This window comes from Lissotriton vulgaris, chromosome 9 (genome assembly GCF_964263255.1).
Source record: "Lissotriton vulgaris chromosome 9, aLisVul1.2, whole genome shotgun sequence".
NCBI classification, from domain to species: Eukaryota; Metazoa; Chordata; class Amphibia; order Caudata; family Salamandridae; genus Lissotriton; species Lissotriton vulgaris.
In genome coordinates, this window is record NC_141697.1 from 352,759,665 (window position 1) to 352,785,216 (window position 25,552).

A 25,552-nucleotide genomic window follows, 5' to 3' on the forward strand; every position below is an offset into this window, starting at 1 on the left:
CATAGTGCTAGGGTGCGTGCCTGAGTCTACCATAGATTTTGTACTGGAAGGATAGCCTTCCAGTACAAAATACCATACATAGACACACTTTAAAGGTTTTCCTACTTTGTATGTGTGTTGCACAGTGTGTAGCAAGCATGTAAAGTCGGAAAAGAAAGGAGAAATAAAAACATTTCTCCTTTTAACGTCTCCTTTCAAAGAAGTTTTCTACTGGAAAGTGAAACAAAAAATAATATTTTGAGTTGGTTAGCATCATTTTTGTGAAGCTAACCCAACACAAAATGTTTGGGAATCTTCCCCTAAGTTTTCTCCGACCTTCAGTTGACTGACTGCCTTGAACCCCCACAGGCCAGAACCATAAGTAAGGAAGAGCACACACTTCGTTTTATATATCTCAACAAGGGCCAATACCACTTTTTTGCCTATTTTTGAGTCCAGACTGAAAATAAATCCTACTGAGTTGCAATATTTAAGACATCCCTGTTTCTGGCATGGAGCCCATGACCCTCGTGAGTAGAAGGTTACCTCCAAATATGGAAATTCATGGGTTCTTTCTATAGGCATTACCTATTATACAAAATGGAGCGATTTCACGCTCTTTTGATCGCAGGGAATTACGAAAGTTTTGGCAAAGTTCATATTTAAGCCCAAGCCATCCATAAAACTGACAAAGGAATCTAACAAAAGCTGAAGACCTTTCAGTGTTCAGGAAATTAGAAAATCATCATCAGCATATAAAAGAACAGAGATACGGTGGCCAAACAGGACCATGCTGGCCATAGGTCCATAATCAGAATAGTTGGGCTTGTCTCACAAGATGTGAGTACTCAATTGGCATAGTTCAATGTCCAGCAACAGTAAGCCTCCAGTGTTGTGGTCTTGGTGTTCCTCGAAACTCGAGGCTTGCGGAAGTCGAAAACTTGACTTTTCTGGCTAGGTACTATGGGCCATATGTAGGTAATTGCCAAATACCGAATTCTTAATACCGAATTTTACCGATTCGGTATTAAGAAGTCGGTATTTGTGATGTAGGTAAATATTCGGTAAGAAATAACGAATCGTTAATATTCCTTATTACCGATTCGGTAACACCGATTCGGTAATAAGGAATACCTACCCATTCATTCCTATGGGCTTCGAGGCCCATAGGAATGAATGTGAAGACATTCTGTATTACCGAATCGGTAATACCGGGAGGTATTTCAAGGGTGCCACGGTGTCCAAAGAACACCCAGTTGCACCCCTGAAATGTACTTGTGTGCACATGTGGCACACATACATGCCCTAAGGGCATGGATGTGTGCCACATGGCACTTTTGAAAAAGCAAAAATTTGCTTTTTCAAAGGAATTCGGTAATTGCCACCAACTTGAAGTTGGTGATAATTAACGAATTCCTAAGGCCCAAAAGCACTCTTAAAAGTGCTTCCTACATTGCATTGAAGGAATCGGTATTACCGATTCCTTAAATGTAAGGCCAATTAGGAATCGATATTTACCGATTCCTTAATACCGAATCCTTCCCTGCATCACGAATGCCTGAATACCGGTCGGTAACAGTGAAATTTACCGAATTTCGCCCTTACCGACTGGTATTTGGTCCACCTACATCGGGCCCTATATCTTTTTTTAGTTCAAATACATCACTAGAGCAAAACCAGTAACAATTCTAACTTAGACAGAGGCACAGCTCAGTGGTCCTGCACGGAGGACCAAGAAGTTAGCAAGCGGGTCCAGGCGGCTCTGAAAGTCGCATCAGCCCTGTTAGAGAGGAGCCCTGGTTTGAACCCGGAGAGCTCCTGAGTGCCCTAACAATCCCCCGGTGTTTGACCCTGAGCTGTGGATATTTGCGGGTATTTGCCTGTGTGCCGCCCTCCTGCCTCTGAAATATCGATGGAGCTGACAGCTGAGTCATGGCCATGCCTGGGCTTGCGTTTGGCTTTTGGGGTGGTGGGGCCCACACCTATTGAAGTGGCTATTCCTGGTGGCAGTATTGCAGTCCCGTGCATGAAGCACTGACCGGAGCGCCCGGAGAACTGTGCAACTCTGATGGTGAAGAGCGGGGAGAGGTCGGTAGGGCATGCCGGACTGGGTGCTGGTGCTGACAGTGGATCCTTCTTGATCAAGGGCAAACAAATAGATAAGGTCACCAATTTCCCTTATCTCTGGATTTTTTTAAATTCCAGTAACTCATGGTACCCATGTATAGCTAACCGCTGCTTGCATTTTAACCATTCGATCAGGACCCTATTTGACTTTGCTCAGCGTGTTGGCAATAAACTGATCAAGCAGGCCCTTGAAGTTTATTCAAGAAAATGCCTGCCAGTATTAGCATACGGTGCTGGTATCAGGGGTTACTGGGAGGTTTCCAAGGTTCGGGTAGAGGAGAACAGGCTTTGTCAGCGCTTACTAGGCTCCCCTTTTGACCCCACATTACTTCCTCCATGAAAATTTAGGGCTGACCTATATATCTGATCTCATTTAGATCGCTCCCCTAACTTTGGATTTTAATTGGGTCCAAAATAGGGAAATAATCCAAGATTATCTGAGATGAGATAAGGGTATCAGCATTCCTTGGATAAATTATGTGAAATCTGTTGCAAGTGCCATCGGCTGGAATGATCTGTTTCTACCCCCACTCCCCACACACACACCCACACACACACACACCCTTACCAAAGGGGATGTTCTTAAAGCCAAGACACTGTTTCTCAAACGTATGACTTCAACTAGAGAGCAAGAGAAATTGAAAAAATCTTCCCTGCTGGATTATGTCTTGGTCCAAACAACGGCCTCACATAACCACAGCTCTCCTGGGTCCCTAGCCCATGGAAAAGGTCCCTTCCGGCTAAACTCTGGCTAGACACAATCAGGTCAATGTTTTATTTCCCTTTAGGACAGTTTGACAAAGCCTCCATCCTGTGTGTCCATGTGACGAGAAATAACTTCAAACGCTGGAACACTTTTTCTTTTTCTGTAAATATTACCAGCACCGAACAAAAACGTTTTTAAAACCTATTCTTAAAATATATGGTTTTACCCAGTAAAAGCTAGCTATGTATTTTCTTTGCCAACTCATGAATCCTAAAATCTGTTTTTATGTGGGCTGTCAGACATCTGCAAATGCAAAATATTGTCTGTTGCCCATTTTTTATCCTGGATCTCATAGGAATATGCTTGTTTATATACCTTGTTCTTTGTACAACTGATGACCACTTCTTATGCCGAGACTTTTTGATATATCTCTATCTATGTATCTTGCTGTTTGCACATCGGACGTTGATTTATTGTATTGTATTGTGGTATATTTGTATAGCGCAAACCTGTCACCACCAAGGGCATCCTGGCGCTTTGAACAATGAACCAGCAAATTCAGCGACTTAGCCTGTCCTGGGGAAAAGGTAGGTTTTTAACGCCTTTCTGAAGGCTAAGAAATCCTCAAGACTCCTTAGGGATATCGGCAGGGAGTTCCAGAGTTTGGCCGCCGCTACTCTGAACGATCGGCCACCCATCCTCACTCTCTGGAAACGCGGTACTACAAGTAGCCTGGATGAAGAGGAGCGTAAAGCTCGGGGTGGAAGGTACCAGGCGAACATTTTCCGCAAGGGGACCGAGCCCAGGCCATGGATAGCCCTGAACACAATGCACGCTGCTTTGTAGCGAACGCGTAGATGGACCGGCAGCCAATGGAGTTCCTGTAGCGCTGCCGTAGAAGAGCTGTGGTAGGGGCGGGAGAGGGCAAGTTTGGCAGCCATGTTTTGCACTCTTTGGAGCTTGCCCAGAAGTGTTACGGGGCCTCCAGAAGTAGTGCGTTACAATAGTCGAGTCGACTTAGGATGGTGCTCCGCACTACTTCGGGTCTGGCTTACTCAGGGAGGAGGGGCCAAACCTTGCGCAGCATGCGGATCAGCATCATGCACGTTGAGGTGGTCTTATTTACGTGCAGATCTAGCTGCAAGTTGGGCCCAAACATGACACCCAAATTGCGCGCCGATTGTGCAGCTGACACCGTCTCTGGGAATGACGAGGGCCAGAAGTCGTCTGGGAGATCTCGGGGAACTCGGTCGTTGGAACAATACAGGACCTCTGTCTTAGTTCCGTTAAACTGCAACGAGTTCAATCGGAGCCATTCCGCTGTAGCCTGCATGCACCGGTGGAAGGTATCCAATGGGACTGCATCCTGTCTCTCCAGAGAAAAGACCAGCTGGGTGTCGTCCGCATAATTAAATGCGGAGATCCCAAATGATTTAATGAGCTGGACTAGAGGGCGGAGGTAAATATTAAAGAGTATAGGGCTGATGGCTGAGCCCTGAGGTACTCCTTGTCCTACTCTCCGCTCCTCTGAGCTGAAGGAGGGAGTGATACCCGTTGCTGACGGTTGTCCAGATAAGAAATCAGCCAGTCCCTGGCCTTATCTTTGACCCCGCACTCTTCCAGCCTCAAGATCAAGGTAGGATGGCTAACCGTGTCGAACGCGGCCGACATGTCGAGCAGCACCAGAAAGGTTGCCCGACCACTGTCGACTCGCGCCCACAGATTGTCTAACACGGTCACTAACGCGGATTCCGTCCCATGAGCTGGGCGAAAACCGAATTGCGTCTCATCCAACCAGGTGTTCCCTTCTAAGAAGCCGGACAGAGTGTGGGTGACCAATTTTTCCATGATTTTGACTGGAAAAGGAAGCAGGGAAATTGGCCGGTAATTGGAGAGGCAGGCAGGGTCAAGCGTAGGTTTTTTTAAGAGCGGAGATACCACTGCCTTCTTCCAGCAGCCCGGTACAGTCCCTGTTTCAAACGACTGGCAGCAGATGGAGTGCAAAGGCTGGAAGAGTTCCTCCTGAAACACCCTCCAAAGTTTTGGAGGAAGAGGATCAAGAGGCGAGCCAGATGAGATCGTAAGAGCCAGGCTGCCAAACTCCTCCAAGGAGGGAAGGGGAAAACTACTCAGCTGGGGTCGACTGGCCTCAATCGCCGGAGCTCCCATGCTGAGGGCCTGGTCCTCTGGTCGGGGTCGACTGGAAGGCATGGCCGGAGCTTCCAAACAGAGGTGAGAAACCCTCTGCAGGGGTCGACTGGCCATCGCCTCCGGAGCTCCCAAACCAGTGGTGGAATTGACTGGGTCCTGCAAACCCTCCAGGATTTTGCAGATTTTCTCCTCGAAAGCATCAGCAAGTGAATCACAAAGAGCTTGCGATGTGGGGACGGTGTTGGACACACACGTAGGGTGGGCAAGGTCCCTGACGATCTTAAAGAGGGCCTGTGCCTTGTTTGGGGCCTGATTCAAGGTGGATTCAAGAAAGGTCGCTTTAGCCATCTTGATCTGAGCTTTGTATTTTTGTAAAGCGGTCCGGAACGCATGTCTTTGAGTAAATTACTTTTATATTTGTTTACAATGTTTCAAGATGCTATTGTTTTTATCTCCTGTGATTTTTATTGGAACTTTTTATCTATGCCTGTCTTGTTTCTTTTATGATCATTTTCTCGCAATGATCAAATAAAGATTTTGTTTTTTATTAGACAGGGAGCAGACCATGCTCTGCAGTGCAGCACATGCATGCCACTACAGATGTTACCCCCGAAGGTAGTTAACGTTTCTATCCTTTCAGCTCAAGTTACACATCATGACTGAAAATATTCCATTTCGAGCTTTCAGATCACACTTGGAACAGTACGATTTTTAATAGGCACTCCCCAATGATGAGAAATATCTAGTACAATAAATTGTCTCTCTGTTCAGCATTAGCCCACTAACTCTACTTAAGTAACAGCAAAAGCATTTTTTAAGCATCTGCGAGGTAATGCTAGTGCCTGGGTAGTCTGTTTTCGATTTGTTTCCCACCAGCTTCCGTTCGTCAGTGGCAATGCACCTCTTCTTTAATCGACTCTGTTTAATCTTGCAACCAACTAGGCATCTCATTATCTCGCATCAAGTTCCCTGTAGACCAGCTCATGGCACTTATAGGTGCTCACTCTACTGTAAATATCGCATCAAGCTCCCTATAGACAAGCTCGGGTAATCATAGGCGCTCACTCTACTGTAAATATCGCATCAAGCTCCCTATAGACCAGCTCGGGCAGTCATAGGCGCTCACTCTACTGTAAATATCGCATCAAGCTCCCTATAGACCAGCTCGGGCAGTCATAGGTGCTCACTCTACTGTAACAATCGTATCAAGCTCCCGGAAGACCAGCTCAAGTAATCATAGGCACTCTACTGTAAATATCGCATCAAGCTCCCTATAGACCAGCTCGGGCAGTCATAGGCGTTCACTCTACTGTAAATATTGCATCAAGCTCCCGGAAGACCAGCTCAAGTAATCATAGGCACTCTACTGTAAATATCACATCAAGCTCCCTATGGACCAGCTCGGGCAGTCATAGGCACTCACTCTACTGTAAATATCGCATCAAGCTCCCTAAAGAACAGCTCGGGCAGTCATAGGCACTCACTCTACTGTAAATATCGCATCAAGCTCCCTATAGACCAGCTCGGGCAGTCATAGGCGCTCACTCTACTGTAAATATCGCATCAAGCTCCCTATAGACCAGCTCGGGTAGTCATAGGCGCTCACTCTACTGTAAATATCGCATCAAGCTCCCTATAGACCAGCTCGGGTAATCATAGGCGCTCACTCTACTGTAATTATTGTATCAAGCTCCCTGCAGACCGGCTCGGGTACTCAAAGGCGGTCCCTTCACTGTAAATATTGTATCAAGCTCCCTGCAGACCAACTTGGGTAATCATAGGCTCTCACTCTACTGTAAGTATCGGATGTATGACGTTACATCGCATACTTTTACAACGCATGCCTTTACAACGCATAGCGCTTTGGGGTGCTGGAGAGTGAAAAGTTTAATTTACTATTCCAACTCCAGTCCCCGTGGACACTAGGCAAGGTGTTGGATAGTAAATTAAACGTATTCCCTATCCTAGAGCGCCCCCCAGCGCATTGCGTTGTAATGGTTTGCGTTGTAATGACTGCGTTGTAATGGTAGTGCGTTGTAAAAGTTTCGTTGTAACGGTTGTATACCGTAAACATCGCTTCAAGCTCCCAGTAGGCTGGCTCGGGCAGTCATAGGCGCTCACTCTACAGTAAATATTGCATCAAGCTCCCTGCTGACCGGCTTGGGTAATCATAGACACTCACTCTACTGTAAATATTGCATCAAGCTCCCTGTAGACCGGCTCAGGTAATCATATGCTCGCACTCAACTGTAAATATTGCATCAAACTCGCTGTAAACCAGCACTGGTAGTCATAGGCCTCACTATACTGTAAATTGTATTGTATTGTAATTGCATTTATATAGCGCTTACTACCCCTGACGAGTCATTGAAGCTCTTTTTCGGTGAGTAGCACTCGGCTCCGTAACCCAGAAAGGATTAGTGGTGAATTAGTATATGGAGATAATAAATTAATTTCAGCTGTGGTCATGTGAGTTTGTTATTTGGATTGAAAGCGGATAGTGGAGGGTAGAAGAGGGAAGGGTTTGCATTCATATAGAGCTTGATACCCCTGATGAGGTGTTTAAGTGCTTTTCAGCGGGTAGCACACAACTCTGGAACCAAACTGGATTAGTTTGGAATTTTTATAGGTAAATATGAAATTAATTTGAGCACTAGGCATGTTAGTCTGTTAGTTGGATTGAAAAGGATAGTGGAGGGATCGAAGAGAGAAAGGTGTAGAAAGTTTTTTTGGTTTTTTTGGAGCTTCTAGCAGCAGGAAGAGGACAAACCTATACGCTGAACGCCCACTGTATTCTGACTTGAATAAAGGTTGGGCAGTCCTGCGGCAGCGGCCCCACTACGGTGCCTTTCTAAAATTCAAAGGAGAGCCTTTAGAAATGCAGTGCTGTGAGAGTGCCAAAGCAGGTACCTGCACAGGGCAACATGCACCATGATGTGCATTTCATCTCATGCAGGAACAGGGGGTGCAAAAATACAGGGGGGCACACCATGTACCCCGCAGCGGCACCACCAGCATATTACAGCCTCAGACCACTGCCCCACGGGCGCGGGATCTAGGATCCCTGGCAGCTGCAGCGGTCCTGTGGCAGTCCCACCGCTGTACTCAAAATACGGTAGTCGGCCTGCAAGTGGACCGCTGAACTCATAATCTGGCCCTTAGTCGGTGACGTTAATATTCCTAAATGGATGAACCAATCTCAGCAGATACAGTATTTTAAAACAGTGATGAGGAAGAAAGAAAACTTGGTATATGCGAGGCAAGCACTGAGGTGAAAGAAATGGGGGATTCTTAAAGCACTGACAGGGTTATTAAGGAGTGATGGGGAGGCAGGAAGCACTTAAGGATATTAGAAGGGAGGGGGAGACAGGGGTTAAGGATGAATGGGAGTGGAGAAAGCCAACAAATATGACAGGGAGACAGAGTAAAGAAAAACATGCATCCCCAAGAAGTGCTGTAGATCTAAAAATAAAAAGTCCCCTGAAGTATGCAGTGGAAGGATATATATAACTCGTCTAGTCAGAACACTGCAAGGCCAAAATGCTTCAGGGCAAAGGTATAGGTAGGCGAGTCACAGAATCAAGGGGAGGCAACAAAGATGTATAAGAAAGTCATCCAATCACGAGCAAAGGGCTGACCAAGGGCTCACTCTGTGTGTACTGGAAACAATAGGTTGGCCAATAGACTGCTAAAGCTGTTTGTTGCCTTGACCATAAAAGATGACACCAAAGAAAATACACAGAGTCAACAATTTTTACAGGGAATTTGCTCTGTACACCAGAAGCTTCACTTAAATTGTGGAAAACGGAGACTGTTGATTTTTCTTTTGCTTTTCGAAGTATCCAGTAATGGTGTCTGATTTGATCTTTTGGTTTTTAAGCCTCCCCGTGATTATTTGGGCTTTCTAATTCAAAGTGCTCCCTAAAACAGGGTAGTATATAGACAACAATAAATAGTTTTTCTAAAGGTATGCCTCGATTTGAGTTTTTCCTCCAAGCATATATTTATGTTAAAACACCATTGGCTTCTAGCACGGGGGCACGGCAATGTATTTGTATTTCTGATCAATCTTTTTGTTCTCCATCTTCAGACTAAAGAAGTTACAGAATAAGATTTCAACGTTCAAGCCCTTTGAAGAGTACCTAAGGAAGATTCTTTATGAATTGCCCGAGAGTATGTACATTAATCTTATTTTCTGACCGTTCCTGCCTGTTGTGTGGAGTTAATGCTGATTTGAATACATGATGTTGGATTAAACAAACTGTAATGATTGTTTTTGACATAATATCCTTTAGTATTATGATGAATTCCAGTCTCCCTCTCTCTCCCGCCCTTGGATCTTTATAATCTCTAACACGTGGTAGGACAAGCCACTTTTTATCTATTGCAACCGCCTCACAATCTTCCTTAAAGTACGAATTCCTTTTGCAAGCTTTTCATGTTTTCTCTTTTCACTTGTGCATTACACATTGTGTGCCTCTACACTATATTTCCCTCTTTTTAAATTTTAATTTTCATATTAATCCATCCTAACACTAACTCACTATTTTTAAACCTACAGCTGCAGATTCAAACCCCCATGTAAATAACAGAACCAGATAATTAAGGTCAAACAAATAAAGCCATAACATATTTGGGGATGATACAAGTGTATTTTTGTTTTCTCTAAGGGCTTGTCATATTCATTAAAGGAAAGTAGTAGCTCAGCATATCATTTCCATCACTATATTGTGACGCAAGCTGAAAATAAAATGCTTGCTCCACAGGAGCAGTGTTGTAGTAGTGGTTAACTACTCTCTGCATGTCTCCATCATGGAAGAGCTGGATCTGTGGTTCTGCTGGCAATCTGAGGATGTGTGGGAGATGACTCGGAAATGGCTGGGGGCAAAGAAGGATGTGTGATGCCTACGACTGAAATGGAACAGCAGTCAGGCATCAGTTTAACCCTGGATGAAAACTGTGCAGGTGGAGACATGAGCCACAGGAGTCTGACCTCTGAGGCTGCAGTAAGGGTTGAAAAAGTGGAGAACCTGTTGACACATATAATGACAATGGAAGAATAGATGACACATTCGGCTGCTAATATTAAGATGCTAGAGGGTCAAAGTAATGAGACCAGGTAAGTGCTGGAGGGGATGCTAACTCTTAGAAACTGCACAGTTGAGTGCTGAAGTAATCCCAGAAATTGTTGAAGAAGCTTTGGGTGAGGTGATGACAAGTGTGTTAAATGGACTTCTGTACTGTTGCAGTTCTGAACACAATCTAGCCCAAACAGCAATTAGATTGAGGTCACAAACTAAGCAGAGAGGCCCAGACAATTTAGAGACAGTGATGAACATCCTTAAATTAGTGGAATATCCCGAGGGGTTACTACAAGCTGCTATCCTACAGAAGACATTACACTTGCATCTGGACACTGTTGTTGGACTTATGGTCATCAAAAGAGACTTAGTAGCTGATTGTTTACTAGCCTTAGATGTCCTTGCAGTGAAACTAAAAGTGCTCAACCTAGAAAAAGCAAATGTGTTTTCACACGAATATATGATTATACCACGATTTCAGTTACCACGCATGGCTTTACCACGCGAATTTTACCTCGCAAGTGGCTTTACCACGCTGGTATTTACAACGTAGCATTTTACTACGCGTTGCAACGTCTTACCTTCACGTCTTTCTCCACGAGCCCTTACTTCCATCCTCCTTTGAAACAAGCGTCAAAACACGTATACCAAAATAAAAAAAGGACTGCTTTTTTTACGTACACGGCACGTCTTTGGGGGAGGCTCTTTCCTCTTTCTTTTAAATTTATGTTCGTTTTTTGGTTAAAGTAACCTGCTTGTTATTTTTTGGGGGGGAGACCCCCCCAGCCCCCTTCGAGCCCCCCCCCTCCCTCTGCCCCCCCATGCCCACGCAGATCGACTTGAAGGAATACCACGTCTCCCCCCTAGCCCGTGGTAAAGACGTCGTGGAAGGTACCCTGCGTGGAAGGCACCCTGCGTGGTAAGTGTCACGTGGTAAACGTGAGTAGTGGTAATGCCTTCGTGGTAAATGATGTTTCCCTTTTCACACATTACAGGTGCATGGGACTTTTCTGCACAGTGGGCAGGGTTTTTTCCTGCTAGGACTTTGCTGTTGAGGATTGAAGCTTCTCTCTTGATATTATTTATGATGTGCTTGAAGAGCGAGATTTATGTCTGTTTAGGTTATTGATGTTCAGTCATGACTTTTTTCTGGATGGGAGTATGCAGGGTTAAAGCTAATTGACTGCACATTTTGATTCAGATTATTTTTATGCTTCTGTGTCTGTTTATAGTGCTTCTTCCTCCTAGGGCCCTTTGTGAGCTATGTGTCTCTTGTTATATTGATTTCAAGATAAGTTCGATTTGACTAGGCTATGGCTGGGCACAATCCATGAACTGGTGGCATTCTCAAAACATGAAACATGGCAGATAATATTTTGCAGATGTCCATGCGATGGGAAAACCACCCAATCCATGATGCACTTTATACTATTTTGTAGGATTTATCGAGATATTAGGCGAACATTTTTATGACCAATTTTTATAACTAAGAAGCTTTTCTTTTATAATGATGCCATGAATTTTATATGAACTCTTGATAATGAAATATTGTGTCGAGCTGTTGCAGGTTATAGTACTTGGGCTGTAAAATGAAGGAAATCCCTTGTATACTTGGATAACCTGGTTTATGAAGAAGATTGAAAGATGAATTTAGGAGGATAGGATTTTTAAAATCTGAAATAGTAAGAGGAATTTTACTGATGGATATTTAATAATAAATTAATTAAACGAGTTTTTAAATTATAATGTATGGAACTATGTGTTGGACCTGGGGTCTCCAAGTCACATAAGGTAGCTTGGCCTTAAATAGGAAGACCTAACTCCAAAGTACATGTGTTAAGTTTGCGTCACACCCCTCAGTAACTAAGGCCCACATGCATCATTGTGTCATTTTGCATTTCTTAATTTGCGAAAAATAAGGATTCGCAAATTAAGAAGTGCAAAATGCTATGCATCATTTTTTTCGGTATTTCTTTGTGATTCAGTAAAAATCGCAATTTTTACCGAATCCCAAAGAAATACCGAATTCTTAAGTTAATTTTCGCAATTCCCATTGATTCCTATGGGCCAAAAGGCCCATAGGAGTCAATGCAAATTGCGAGTGGCACTTAGAAAATTTCATGGGTGCAGGGGGGGGTCCAAAGGACCCCCCCATGCACCCCTGAAATGTATTTTTCGCATCATGTTGCACACACACATGTCCTAAGGACATGTGTGTCCGTAACATGAATGTTGAAAAAAAAGCATTTTCAACATTTTAAACACTTTTTCCAAATTTACCGAGTGGTTAAACCACTCGGTAAATTTGGCACCCTATTTGCGAATTTTCACTTTTTAAAATAATGATGCATTGCTTTTAAGAAATCGCACATCTGCGACTTCTTAAAAGCACCCGCAATTTTAGAATTCGCAAACATGTTACGAATTCTAAAATTGCTTCATGCATCCCAAAAAGCACTTTTGCATTCGCAAACGGCCGATTTTAAGGAATCGCACCGTTTGCGAATGAAAAAGTGCTTCATGCATGTGGGCCATAACGTCCATCCACTCAAAAATGACACTACACCTTACTTTTTATAAAAGTAGAAAAGCTTTATGATCTCTTTCGTTGTTAACTTCTTCTTTGTGTTCAAAAGCTAAATCAGTATCACAGTTACAATGAATTCAGTGCATTTACGCTTCTTGTTTCTGTAAACTTCCTCACTCCCTCCTTCTTCAGTTACTTCTGCATTTCTGGCTTTACATTAAAACAGTTTCAACCAATAATTCACAATGCACCCTGGCTTAACACCTCGGGAATAGCAAGGCCAAAGGAACCTGGAATGATACCCTGGTATCCCCCGTGTGACACTTTTCTACAATCAGGTGAGTAACCCCAGGATTCAGATGCCAGGTTCCCTGCTGCAATCAGCTCATTTATAGCTAACCCAGGTGTTTGAATAGGGTAAAGTCACAGTTTTTCCTCCCCTTCCACCTCTGAAAGAGAACACACAATTAGATCACAAACCCCAACTTTTTCAGCCACAGGGGTTCAGTTCTCCTCTTCAGCACAGTTGCTTTCCCTTGTTTTACTTATTCTTCTTCACTCCTATCCCTGTAGACTTTTAGTCTCAGTCTTCCCCAAATCTGTCAGGGCTGGCCTCTCAGTTATCCGAGGTAATAGGGGCAGGAAAGATCTCGCTGTCGGTATCACGGCCGTTTCCCAGCCATTCAACAACCCCCCTTTACTCCACCTTACTTGTGGGCCAGTCGAGTAATGTGCCGCTCCAGCCAACCAGCCCTTAGTCACCAGGTCTCCTCTCCCGGCGGCACCTCCCTCGTGGGCCGGGTCAAATGCTCTCCCAAACCGGCACCGAGGAGAGGCCTGCCTGGAACTAGTGGTGATTCGATCACTTGCGCCGTCTCCTCAGCTTCCTCGCCGATCGCGCCACTGAGCAGGCACGGGGGGAGCAGTGTCTCAGCAAGGCGCGGCCTCCCTTCCTCTTCTCCGGCAGTCAGGCACGCCGCTTCTGGGCCTGCGTGCCGATCAGCACTTCCTCGCTCTCCACCACAGTCGGCCACACTACCACTGAACATGCGCACTAATCAGCGCTTCTTCGCTTTCCTCCAGCAGTCGGCCACGCTAACCCTGGACATGCGCACAGAACGGCGCCACCTCTGCAGACACTATCCTATTCACCAGTGACTCTCCGGGCAGCACAGGACGCCTGACTTATTCCGGACACCCTCTCTTGGAAACCGGTAAGGCGGTCAAGCTGGGCTTGCCACAGTCAGCGGGCAGTGTCTGTGAAGGCAGGGGAAAAAGGGGTCTCAAGGGGGCCAGCAGTAATTACAAAGCCGCTTCCCTCAGATATCATAGACCGAAGACAGGACTCGGTCAAGGGCTAGGGGGGACGTCTTCATGAAGAGGTTGTCTACCTTACAGATGAACTAACTACTTCTTACGCGCCCACCTCCCCACGCCACTGCCTCACTCCTCAAGCTCTCTAGACTTCACAAAATGGCTACCCTGCCCCTGTCCTTTTATAGACTGACCACAAAAGGTCCAGTAGGGTCCAAAAGATTCTGGAAGGTCCCTATACAACCCTATGGGTCTTTCTCCTAGGATGGCAGTTATGGACGTTAATGGCCTCCATTTTAGGTATCTCCTAGTTTTTAGTCAGGAAGATATCTAGGCCTCAGGAAAAAGGACCATGAAGGCAAAGAACACCTAACCCCTAGGACAACACCGCAAAAATTCAGTGGACATAAAAATTAGGGGTTTTGAGGGGCAAAAAGGGGACAAAAATAAATAAATAAATAGGAAGGACTACCCAAAGGGCAGACAGGTCTAACACGCGTCCCCCCCAGCTGAAAGTGGGGAGTGCTACCCAACCCCTTGGGAGTCCTCATCACTAAGGTGGAAATACCTAGAGAGACCGTCTGCATTGGTGTGGTCCAATCCAGGCCAATGTTCCACCCGGAAGTCCATTCCCTATAGGGAGATGGACCATCTCAACAACTTGGGATTTTCCCCCTTCATTTGCATCAGCCAACGAAGGGGTCGGTGGTCAGTCTGAACCAGGAAGTGCGAGCCAAACAGGTATGGCCGCAGCTTCTTCAGAGCCCATACCACCGCAAAAGCCTCCCGCTTAATTGGACTCCACTTCTGTTCCCGGGGAAACAGTCTCCTGGACAGGAAGACTACTGGCTGATCCAGACCCTCTTCGTTGAGTTGCGATAACACTGCCCCAATGCCATGCTCTGATGCGTCTGTCTGGACAATGAACTCCTTGGAGAAGTCTGGGGCCCTCAGGACCGGTGCGGCACACATGGCCTGTTTCAATTTCTCAAAGGCTTGCTGACAAGCCTCTGTCCAGACTACCCGTCGAGGTAGTTTCTTGGATATGAGCTCTGTGAGGGGCACTACAATAGTGCCATGCCCCTTCACAAAGCGACGGTAGTAACCTGTGAGGACCAGGAAAGCTCGGACCTCGGTCTGGGTCTTGGGGGGTTCCCAGGCCATGATGGCCTCAATCTTTGCCTGGAGGGGCTGCACTGTTCCCCTACCCACCAAGTGGCCTAGGTACACAACCGACCCCTGCCCAATCTGTCATTTGCTGGCCTTGATTGTCAAGCCAGCTTGTTTCAGGGCTTGGAGAACAGCTTGCAAGTGACGCAAATGGTCCTCCCAACTGCTGCTGAAGACAGCAATGTCATCCAGGTAAGCAGCGGAGAAAGCCTCCATTCCGGAGAGGACCTGGTTCACCAGCCGCTAGAAAGTAGCAGGGGCATTCTTGAGCCCAAAGGGCATCACGCAGAACTAGAAGTGTCCCTCAGGCATGGAGAAAGCTGACCTTTCCTTTGCTCCAGTGAAGTAGTGTGGCTCACTGGTTAGAGGCGGCAGACCCGAGAGCAGAGGACGGCCCGGGACCAGGGTTCGATTCCCGGCGCGGCAGGTTTCTGGACCAGGGTCAGCGGACTCGATAATTCTCTCGCCTCGGTGCCCACTCTGATCAGCGATCACACTCGGCAACTCTGGGCATTAGCTTGCCTCATCTTCACTAACGGCCCCACCAGACCGCCGGGGATGCCTGGTCTCACCCTGGAGATACCCATTAAGGGACCATCTTTCAGGGAAGCCAGGAAGGGTTTCGCAGCGGTCGAAGCGCCTTGGGACCCTACGGGTAAGTAGTGCGCTATATAAATGCCAATACATACATTTACATACACTCCATCTGTAAGGGAGATCTGCCAGTACCCTGAAGTAAGGTCAAAGGTACTCAGATATTGGGCAGCTCCCAGCCGGTCAATCAATTCATCCGCCCTAGGGATCTCATGAGCATCAGTCTTGGCCACTGAGTTCAGTCCCCGGTAATCCACACAGAACCTCAGTTCTGGAGTAGTGCCCGGTGGGACAGCTTTTGGTACTAGAACCACTGGACTGGACCAGGGGCTACTGGAAGGTTCAACAACTCCTAGCTCCAGCATCTTGGTAATCTCACCGTGGATGCTGGCCTTCACCTTGTCTAACAGCCGGTAGGTCTTTGACTTCACTGGTGGGCTGTCTCCTGTGTCCACATCATTAGTACACAGGTGGGTCCTTCCCGGGACAAGGGAGAACAACGTAGAGTACTGCTTCAATATCTGGCGGCAGTTCTCCCGCTGCTCAGGAGTTAGGGATGGGGAGAGAATCACTCCCTCCACCGACCCATCCTTTTACCTGAGACGAAAACAGGTCCGGGAAAGGCTCGCTTTCCGCTTCCTCTCCTCCATCAGTCACCATCATCAAGATGACCTCGGGCCTCTCATGGTGGGGTTTGAGGCAATTAGCATGCAGCACCCGTAGGGGCTGTCGAGGGGTCTTAAGGTCCACCAGGTATGTGGCCTTACCCTTCTTCTCTAACACCTCAAAGGGGCCTGTCCAGCGATCCTGGAGGGCACTTAGCTCTCCAGGCTCCATCACCCACACTTTCTGGCCAGGCTCCAACTCCACCGGGTGAGCGTTGTGGTCATACCACTCTTTCATTACTGCTTGGCTGGCTTCCAAGTTGTCAGAAGCTTGCTTCCACAACTTTGCCATTTGGCTCCGGAAAACCAGCATGTAGCTCACCACATCCTGGGGAGGCTTTCTGGGAGACTTTTCTCATCCATCCTTCACCAGGCTGAGAGGTCCACGCACCGGGTGCCCATACAGAAGCTCAAAGGGGCTGAAGCCCACTCCCTTCTGTGGCACTTCCTTGTAGGAGAATAGCAAACAGGGTAGGAGAACGTCCCATTTCCTCCGCAGGCTCTCTGATCATGCCTTTCAAGGTCTTGTTGAACCTTTCTACCAGTCCATTTGACTGGGGGTGATATGGAGTGATGAACCGGTAGGTCACTCCTCACTCCTTCCACATTGCCCGCATATATGCTGACATGAAGTTGGTCCCCCTGTCGGACACAACTTCCTTGGGGAAACCCACTCGGGTAAAGATCCCCATCAGGGCCCTAGCCACAACAGGTGCAGTGACAGTCCTCAGAGGAATTGCCTCTGGGTACCGCGTGGCGTGATCCACCAGAACCAGGATAAACCTGTGACCAGCTGTAGTTGGTGGATCCAATGGCCCCACAATGTCGATGCCCACCCTTTCAAAGGGGGTGCTAACGACTGGTAGTGGTTCCAGGGGAGCTTTCAGCTTCACCCCTGTTTTCCCACTGGCTTGACAGGATACACATGTCCGACAGTAAGTGTCAGATGCCACTTTCATCTGAGGCCAGCAAAAGTGGGGGACAAGCCGGGCAAAGGTCTTGTCCTGACCTAAGTGTCCTGCCAAGAGAATCTCATGAGCCAATTCTAACAGAAAGGCTCAGTATCGTTGAGGGACTGCCAAGGCCCGTGAAGAACCGGGTAAAGGTACCTTGGGTTCACTGTAGAGGAGTCCGTCCTCCCAGTAAATGTGGTAGTGCCCTGCAACGTTCCCTGCTGCCTGGGCTTCGGCCTGTCGCCTCAGTCCCTCAAGGGTAGGGCATTCCTTCTGGCCCTTACAGAACTCCTCCCTAGTAGGCCCTCCCTCCACATGCCACTCAGCAGGGATGGGTAGGTCCTCCAGGGAGACTACTTCACCCTCCACAGACTCCTGGCTCGCCACCGCAGGTGGCAGATCTGTCTCATGGGGCGTGGAATCCGAAGCAGGCTTCTCCTGTCTTCGGGTCTGTCCCTTTCTGGCAGAGGGCTGGGCCATTGTTCCAGGCTCCAGCCCAGGCGAACTCCCTCTCTGGGCAGTCGCAGACCTTGTGCTTGCACAGGCCCAGTCAGGTGTACCCAGCATCTCCGAATGAGTCCGGTATTCCACCTCCCTCCAAGCATTGTGCTCCATGTCATTTTCCAGCAGACAATCGACTGGCACGGCAGGGCTTACGGCAACTCGAAGTGAACCTGCAACCCTTCCCACTCAAATGGAACCTCGGCCACAGGATAGTAGCCCAATCTGCCTACAGCCATCGCGGCGGGGTGGAGTACATGAGGAATCACCTGCTCTGGAGACACCAGTTGACTCCTTACCATAGTCATACTGGCTCCTGTGTCTCTCAGAGCCTCCCCTCTTTGGCCATTGATGGTGATCCATTGCCCATACTTGGTAGTATTTGGGGGCACCTGGATCTTAGGAACCATCTCCCGATCTCCCAGGGACACTAAGGTGACACCCGCCCACTCACCCCCTTATCTAAGGGCAACTCCTCCCCGAGCGCTACACTAACTACTCCCGGGGCTTTTCCTCCGGTGGGAGGGGGTGGTCTCTTTGGGCACTTAACATCTCCCTTATAATGTCCAATACCACCACACTCAAAGCAGTGGACAACCCTTGGCTGCTGGCTTAGGCCAGGATGAGGGTTTCTGGGCGGGTTAGCCTTAGGGGTGAATCCTGTTCCCTTTCCCTGAAAACTGTTTTGGGGACCTTTTGAGAACTCCCGCTTTTTATCTCCCCCTCCTTCTTCTGAGGGGCGCCCTGTTCGGCACTTTGGGAATCCCCTCCAGTCCCCTTTGATGACGCCCGGGTACTTGCCCAGATGTCTGCCTCCTCTGCAAGCTTCCGGGGTTGGTCAGCTTGCTGTCCACCAGGTGTTGACGCAGCTCGGGAAAACATTTCTCGAGTAGGTGCTCTTTGAGTAAAAGGTCGTACAACCCCTCATAGTCCTTCCCCTCGCTGCCTTGTATCCAGCCCTCCAATGCCTTCCTTGCATAGTCCAGGAAATCAACCCAGTTATAGGTGCTTAATTTGTGACTTCCCCTGAACTTTTGCCGATACTTCTCTGGGGTCAGCCCAAATGTTTTAATTAGCGCCACTTTCATGGTGGGGTAGTGAGTCTGCTCTTCCTGTTCCAGGGCCAATAATGTGTCCCGACCAGTAGGAGGCATACACTTGTATAAACCACCCCCCCAGTGTTTTTCCAGGATCCCACAGGCTCTTAAGGAGACCTCATAGGCAGCCAACCACTTGGCGATGTCATCCCCTTGGCTGTAGTTGGCACTTATGTCTTTAGGTACGTAGGGTCTGGATTCCCTGGTCAGGTCTTTTGTTTCACTGCCACCATTTGGAGAATTGGAGGGTCCTAACTGTAGGGCCTTGAGTTCTAGCTCTCTCAGTTTTAACTCATGAGCCATCCGCTGTTCCTCCCTCTCCTGCTCCAACCTGGCTAACTCCCACTTGAGCTGTCTTTTTTCCCTCCTGTCCACTAGTTCAGCTTCGGTTAAGCTTCTTCCGGAGACACTGCTGCCCCCCCTTGAGAAGGTCATAGGTCCGGGAAGTAGGTTTCCCATCTCAGGATGGAACAATCCCTCTACCCCTATGACTGTGTCCCGGTCCGTCCCCTCTTCCTCCTCCTTCCTTTCGCCATGTGCTGCCACCCAAGCCCTCAAACTGGTCTGGAGTTCTCCCTTCTTGGCACCACGCTTAAAATACACTCCCATCTTTTGGCAAAAGTCTCTAAGCTGGGCTGCAGAATAAGTTTCCAGTTCGTCCAGAGCAAATTCCATTTTGCTGATGAGAAATGTAGGGACAACCACACGGAAAGAATGGATTCAAAAGGGGCAATTTGAAGCTACCTCCACCCACCACCAGGAGCAAATTTAGAAAAAGCAAAAGTAGTAATTGGGAAGTCCGCCAGGAGAAAACTGCAGGTGTAGGCCTGTGGAGTACACTTAGTTACTAAAAAGTGGACACAAACACAGTTCTCATCCCACGGCTAGACACCAATTTTGTTGGACCTGGGGTCTCCAAGTCACATAAGGTAGCTTGGCACTAAATAGGAAGACCTAACTCCAAAGTACATGTGTTAAGTTTGCGTCACACCCCTCAGTAACATAACGTCCATCCACTCAAAAATGACACTACACCTTACTTTTTATAAAAGTAGAAAAGCTTTATGATCTCTTTCGTTGTTAACTTCTTCTTTGTGTTCAAAAGCTAAATCAGTACCACAATTACAATGAATTCAGTGCATTTACACTTCTTGTTTCTGTAAACTCTCTCACTCCCTCCTTCTTCAGTTACTTCTGCATTTCTGGCTTTACATTAAAACAGTTTCAACCAATAATTCACAATACACCCTGGCTTAACACCTCGGGAATAGCCAGGCCAAAGGAACCTGGAATGATACCCTGGTATCCCCCGTGTGACACTTTTCTACAATCAGGTGAGTAACCCCAGGATTCAGATGCCAGGTTCCCTGCTGCAATCAGCTCATTTATAGCTAACCCAGGTGTTTGAATATGGTAAACTCACAGTTTTTTCTCCCCTTCCACCTCTGAAAGAGAACACACAATTAGATCACAAACCCCAACTTTTTCAGCCACAGGGGTTCAGTTCTCTTCTTCAGCACAGTTGCTTTCTCTTGTTTTACTTATTCTTCTTCACTCCTATCCCTGTAGACTTTTAGTCTCAGTCTTCCCCAAATCTGTCAGGGCTGGCCTCTCAGTTATCCGAGGTAATAGGGGCAGGAAAGATCTCCCTGCCGGTATCACGGCCGTTTCCCAGCCATTCAACAACCCCCCCTTTACTCCACCTTACTTGGGGGCCAGTCAAGTAATGTGCCGCTCCAGCCAACCAGCCCTTAGTCACCAGGTCTCCTCTCCCGGCGGCTCCTCCCTCCTGGGCCGGGTCAAATGCTCTCCCAAACCGGCACCGAGGAGAGGCCTGCCTGGAACTAGTGGTGATTCGATCACTCGCGCCGTCTCCTCAGCTTCCTCGCCGATCGCGCCACTGAGCAGGCGCGGGGGAGCAGTGTCTCAGCAGGGCGCCGCCTCCCTTCCTCTTCTCCGGCAGTCAGGCACACCGCTTCTGGGCCTGCGCACCGATCAGCGCTTCCTCGCTCTCCACCACAGTCGACCACACTACCCCTGGGCCTGCGCACTAATCAGCGCTTCTTCGCTTTCCTCCAGCAGTCGGCCACGCTACCCCTGGACATGCGCACAGAACGGCGCCACCTCTGCAGACACTATCCTATTCACCAGTGACTCTCCGGGCAGCACAGGACGCCTGACTTATTCCGGACACCCTCTCTTGGAAACCGGTAAGTCGGTCAAGCTGGGCTTGCCACAGTCAGCGGGCAGTGTCTGTGAAGGCAGGGGAAAAAGGGGTCTCAAGGGGGCCAGCAGTAATTACGAAGCCGCTTCCCTCAGATATCATAGACCGATGACAGGGCTCGGTCAAGGGCTAGGGGGGGGGACGTCTTCATGAAGAGGTTGTCTACCATACAGATGAACTAACTACTTCTTACGCGCCCACCTCCCCACGCCACTGCCTCACTCCTCAAGCTCTCTAGACTTCACAAAATGGCTACCCTGCCCCTGGCCTTTTATAGACTGACCACAAAGGGTCCAGTAGGGTCCAGAAGATTCTGGAAGGTCCCTATACTACCCTATGGGTCTTTCTCCTAGGATGGCAGTTATGGCAGTTAATGGCCACCATTCTAGGTATCTCCTAGTTTTTAGTCATGAAGACATCTAGGCCTCAGGAAAAAGGACCATGAGGGCAAAGAACACCTAACCCCTAGGACAACACCGCAAAAATTCAGTGGACATAAAAATTAAGGGTTTTGAGGGGCAAAAAGGGACTACCCAAAGGGCAGACAGGTCTAACACTATGTTTAATATTTTATTCTATTATGTCTATTTTTAATGTACTTTTAGGGATTGGTAAAAATATTCTGAATAAACTTATTTTGAATTGAGTTATATTGATTCAGGGCTGCTGAGTTATAGTAAAATCACAAAATATTGAGGTCTATGTTTTGTGCAATATTTTCAACCTATGCACTCTGATTTAATACCCAGGGTGTATGGGCATCTAAAGTTGTTTTTTTAGAAAAGGCAAAAAGGTTGGAAAAATGTAAAACATTATAGAAAGACTAATGGGTCGAGCTAGAGAGAGTTTTACAATTAGTACTAGCATTATGATTTAGGCTAAGGTTTTGGATAGAGTTATTGTTAACCCATGCACAAGGGTTAGGAATAGGGTGAGGATAATGATTGGTGTTAGGGTTGTGCTCTGTGTTAGGGATAAGGATGGGGTAGATGAAAGGGTTAGCATAAGAGTTGGGGGACTTGGTAAGTGTGTGCCTTTTTAAAGCATTGGTTATGGGATGGGTTTAGCGTTGCGAGGGAAGAATTAGGGTACCTTATAGCATTGATGAGTACCTTAAAAAATCAAATTATTTAATTAAAAAAAGAAAGTTTTTAAAACTTTTGGCTTTCAAATTAATTGATAATTACAGATTACATTTAAGTTATGTTATTTTATGTTATGTGTATTTCTAAAATGCACTATCACTGCATCACCGCAAGAGTATTCTGGCACTGAGCCGGAGTGTGTGCCTAATCTTGTCTAGGGTAGGCTGGTAAATTGAAAAGCCAGTGGAAAAGATCAGGAGGCTCTGATGTGGAGTGTGAGGTCATTCCACACTTTAGTTTATTATCAAACTAAGTGTTTCTCACTTGTTATCTGAAACTTCAAGCTTTTCATACGTTTAATTTTGAAGTTTCAACCTAGATTACATTTTAATCTCTCTCCCATTCCCTCCTATTGATAAGTCTGGCAACACTCATACTCTTGCCAGTGCTGTTCAGTGTGTGCATGCAACCTTTATGAAGCATCATAGGTAGTTCTGAGTTGGAATTCATATCTATACCAGTGAAACGCAACTCCAGTACATTGATTTCCCATAACGGCTCTAAGACAATCAGATCAATGCTGTCATAAAGTCCATTTGAACACGAATACATAAAAACTTGGTCTGCATAAAGTTCTTGACCCTGGGATCCCTGGTGCCCTGTCCTACCACAAAGATAATGACCCTAAACAGTTCATCCTATGCCAGAATATCTTGCACTTTAAATACATCCAGAACATGCATTGACTCCTTCCAAAAGCCTTTATAGGACCTCTGGGCCTAAGCAGTCCACATTTGCTCTACTGCAAACCCCTTCTCAAAGATATAAACTCACCCAACTCATATAAACTCAGAGCTCTCAAAAATGTTGTGCCAGACTAATCTACACCACCAACCCCTTGGACCACCTGAAACTAAATTTGAAGGAGCTTCACTGTTCAGGAGACAAAGGCCCAAATGTACAAAGCTATTAAGCATTTCTTAACGGTCCAAATCGCTATTTCTGCCCTTTAAGAAATGCTAGGTGGCCTTTTCAGATGTACAAAGGGCCAAAACTAGTTCACAATTTGCGATTTCTACACTATAGAAATCGCAAATCGCGACCATGATTAGGAATCAAAAATAGTGATGACCTTTTTGTGATTCCTAAAGCACATGTAAAAAGCATTTCCTAAATGCAATTGGGCATTTAGGTAATGCAATTACCATCAACTTTAAGTTGATGGTAGCCATGTGCAAAATAAAAAATGCATTAAAAATAAAAACAATTATTGTGACATAAAGCACACATGTACCCCTAGGGCATATGTGCACTTACATGTGCAATAGGAAATTCGACAGGGCCTCCATGGGCCCTTAAGCCAAGGGCCACCCTTGGCTCTGCATTTTCTAAATTGCGATTTCCTGTTAGGAAATCACAATTTGGGAAATGCAAATCATTCCGTATTTCGCCCATAGGCAGTAACGTAATGGTATTTCTTATTTGCGATTCCCTAGTAGCGATTCCTAATCTGTTGGAATCGCTATTAGGGAATGGCAAATTTTGTACATATCCTTTTGCATTTCTTGAATAACGATTCCTAGGGAGTCACTATTTAAGAAATGCAGACGGGAACCTTTGTACATCTGGCCCAAAAACCTTTACAAAATTTCTGGTCCTTACTGATAAACCCCTTTACAATAAGGCACTTAGGTACTTGGCTTACCTCATTACTCACAAGACAGCTTCAAGAATAGTCCCCTCATCATCAAACACCCTCCCTCAAATCTAATGAGAGCAAATATTTTACAGGAAAACCCATTTGTAGATATAACCTCTTCTCTTGTAGACCTTCCTCCTGCAGTACGACTCCTTTTTAGGTCTCGCCTGTCAATGCGCATGCGCATTGAGCTTGCGAGAATATGGGGGCTTAAACAGACTTCAACCAACTTGCAAGTCGATGGCGATTCCTTGCAGTGCCCGTGAAATTCAAGCTCAATGGGCATGCGCATTGACATTAAAAGCGCGTGCACATGCCCCCAGCCGCCTGCCCCTTGCATTACACATCAAAGGCAGCCCAGCCTCCCTCCTGCAGCCGCTGCTGCTTCATACCCGCATCGCAGCCTGAAATCGCCATCTGTTCCCTCGGCCCCACTCCTCCCACACCCCCGCTCTGCCCCCTCCCCTGCCTGCCGTGTCGCATTTCTCCTCCCCCCTCCCCACAGCAATGCCCTCCGTCTTGGCTCGCTAAACTACTCGCTGCCTCCTCCCGCTCTCCTTAATCCGCTGTAAACAGCCTTGGGCATTCAATGTTTACTCATCCTCATTTTTATCCAGTAAAATAGTGATACCTTCACCTCCATTGGATATATTATACTTTCAATTGGAAGTGAACTTCAGAAAATGTTATAACGGAGTCCAGATGTACCCACGACGACTCGATCAGCACGGCTGCACCCTTTGCTTGCCTCTGACCTTTAATGTATGTTATTGCAGTTCCATTCTTATAGCGCAGGCTTACACTGACGCCCCTGCTGCTTCACACCCTCATCGCAGCCTGAAATCCCCGTCTGTTCCCTCAGCCGCACTCCTCCCACACCCCTGCTCCGCCCCCTCCCCTGCCTGCCGTGTCGCGTTCTCCTCCCCCCTCCCCACAGCAATGCCCTCCGTCTTGGCTCGCTAAACTACTCGCTGCCTCCTCCCGCTCTCCTTAATCCGCTGTAAACAGCCTTGGGCATTCAATGTTTACTCATCCTCATTTTTATCCAGTAAAATAGTGATACCTTCACCTCCATTGGATATATTATACTTTTAATTCATTGGAAGTGAACTTCAGAAAATGTTATAACGGAGTCCAGATGTACCCACGACGACTCGATCAGCACGGCTGCACCCTTTGCTTGCCTCTGACCTTTAATGTATGTTATTGCACTTCCATTGATATAGCGCAGGCCTACACTGACGCCCCTGCTGCTTCACACCCTCATCGCAGCCTGAAATCGCCGTCTGTTCCCTCAGCCGCACTCCTCCCACACCCCCGCTCCGCCCCCTCCCCTGCCTGCCGTGTCGCATTTCTTCTTCCCCCTCCCCACAGCAATGCCCTCCGTCTTGGCTCGCTAAACTGCTCGCTGCCTCCTCCAGCTCTCCTTAATCCGCTGTAAACAGCCTTGGGCATTCAATGTTTACGCATCCTCATTTTTATCCACTAAAATAGTGATACCTTCACCTCCATTGGATATATTATACTTTCAATTCATTGGAAGTGAACATCAGAAAATGTTATAACGGAGTCCAGAAACAAATCCGTCAATGACCTTTGATAAACATAAAAAGTCGTCAACGTTTGGAGCACGGCAGCAAGCTGCATTCATAACACCCTGTACAGAGCATAGAATTTGG

General features: G+C 47.1%; 1 protein-coding gene across 1 annotated transcript in view; it reads left to right on the top strand.

The window, feature by feature from the left end:
- The window catches only part of CCDC197 (coiled-coil domain containing 197), a 259,467-nt gene that overhangs the window by 150,182 nt on the left and 83,733 nt on the right, over positions 1-25,552 (top strand). The window contains exon 5 of the mRNA XM_086937717.1: positions 9,054-9,136. Within this exon, the coding sequence (XP_086793843.1) occupies positions 9,054-9,136 (83 nt within the window). The remainder of the gene's footprint in view (positions 1-9,053; positions 9,137-25,552) is intronic.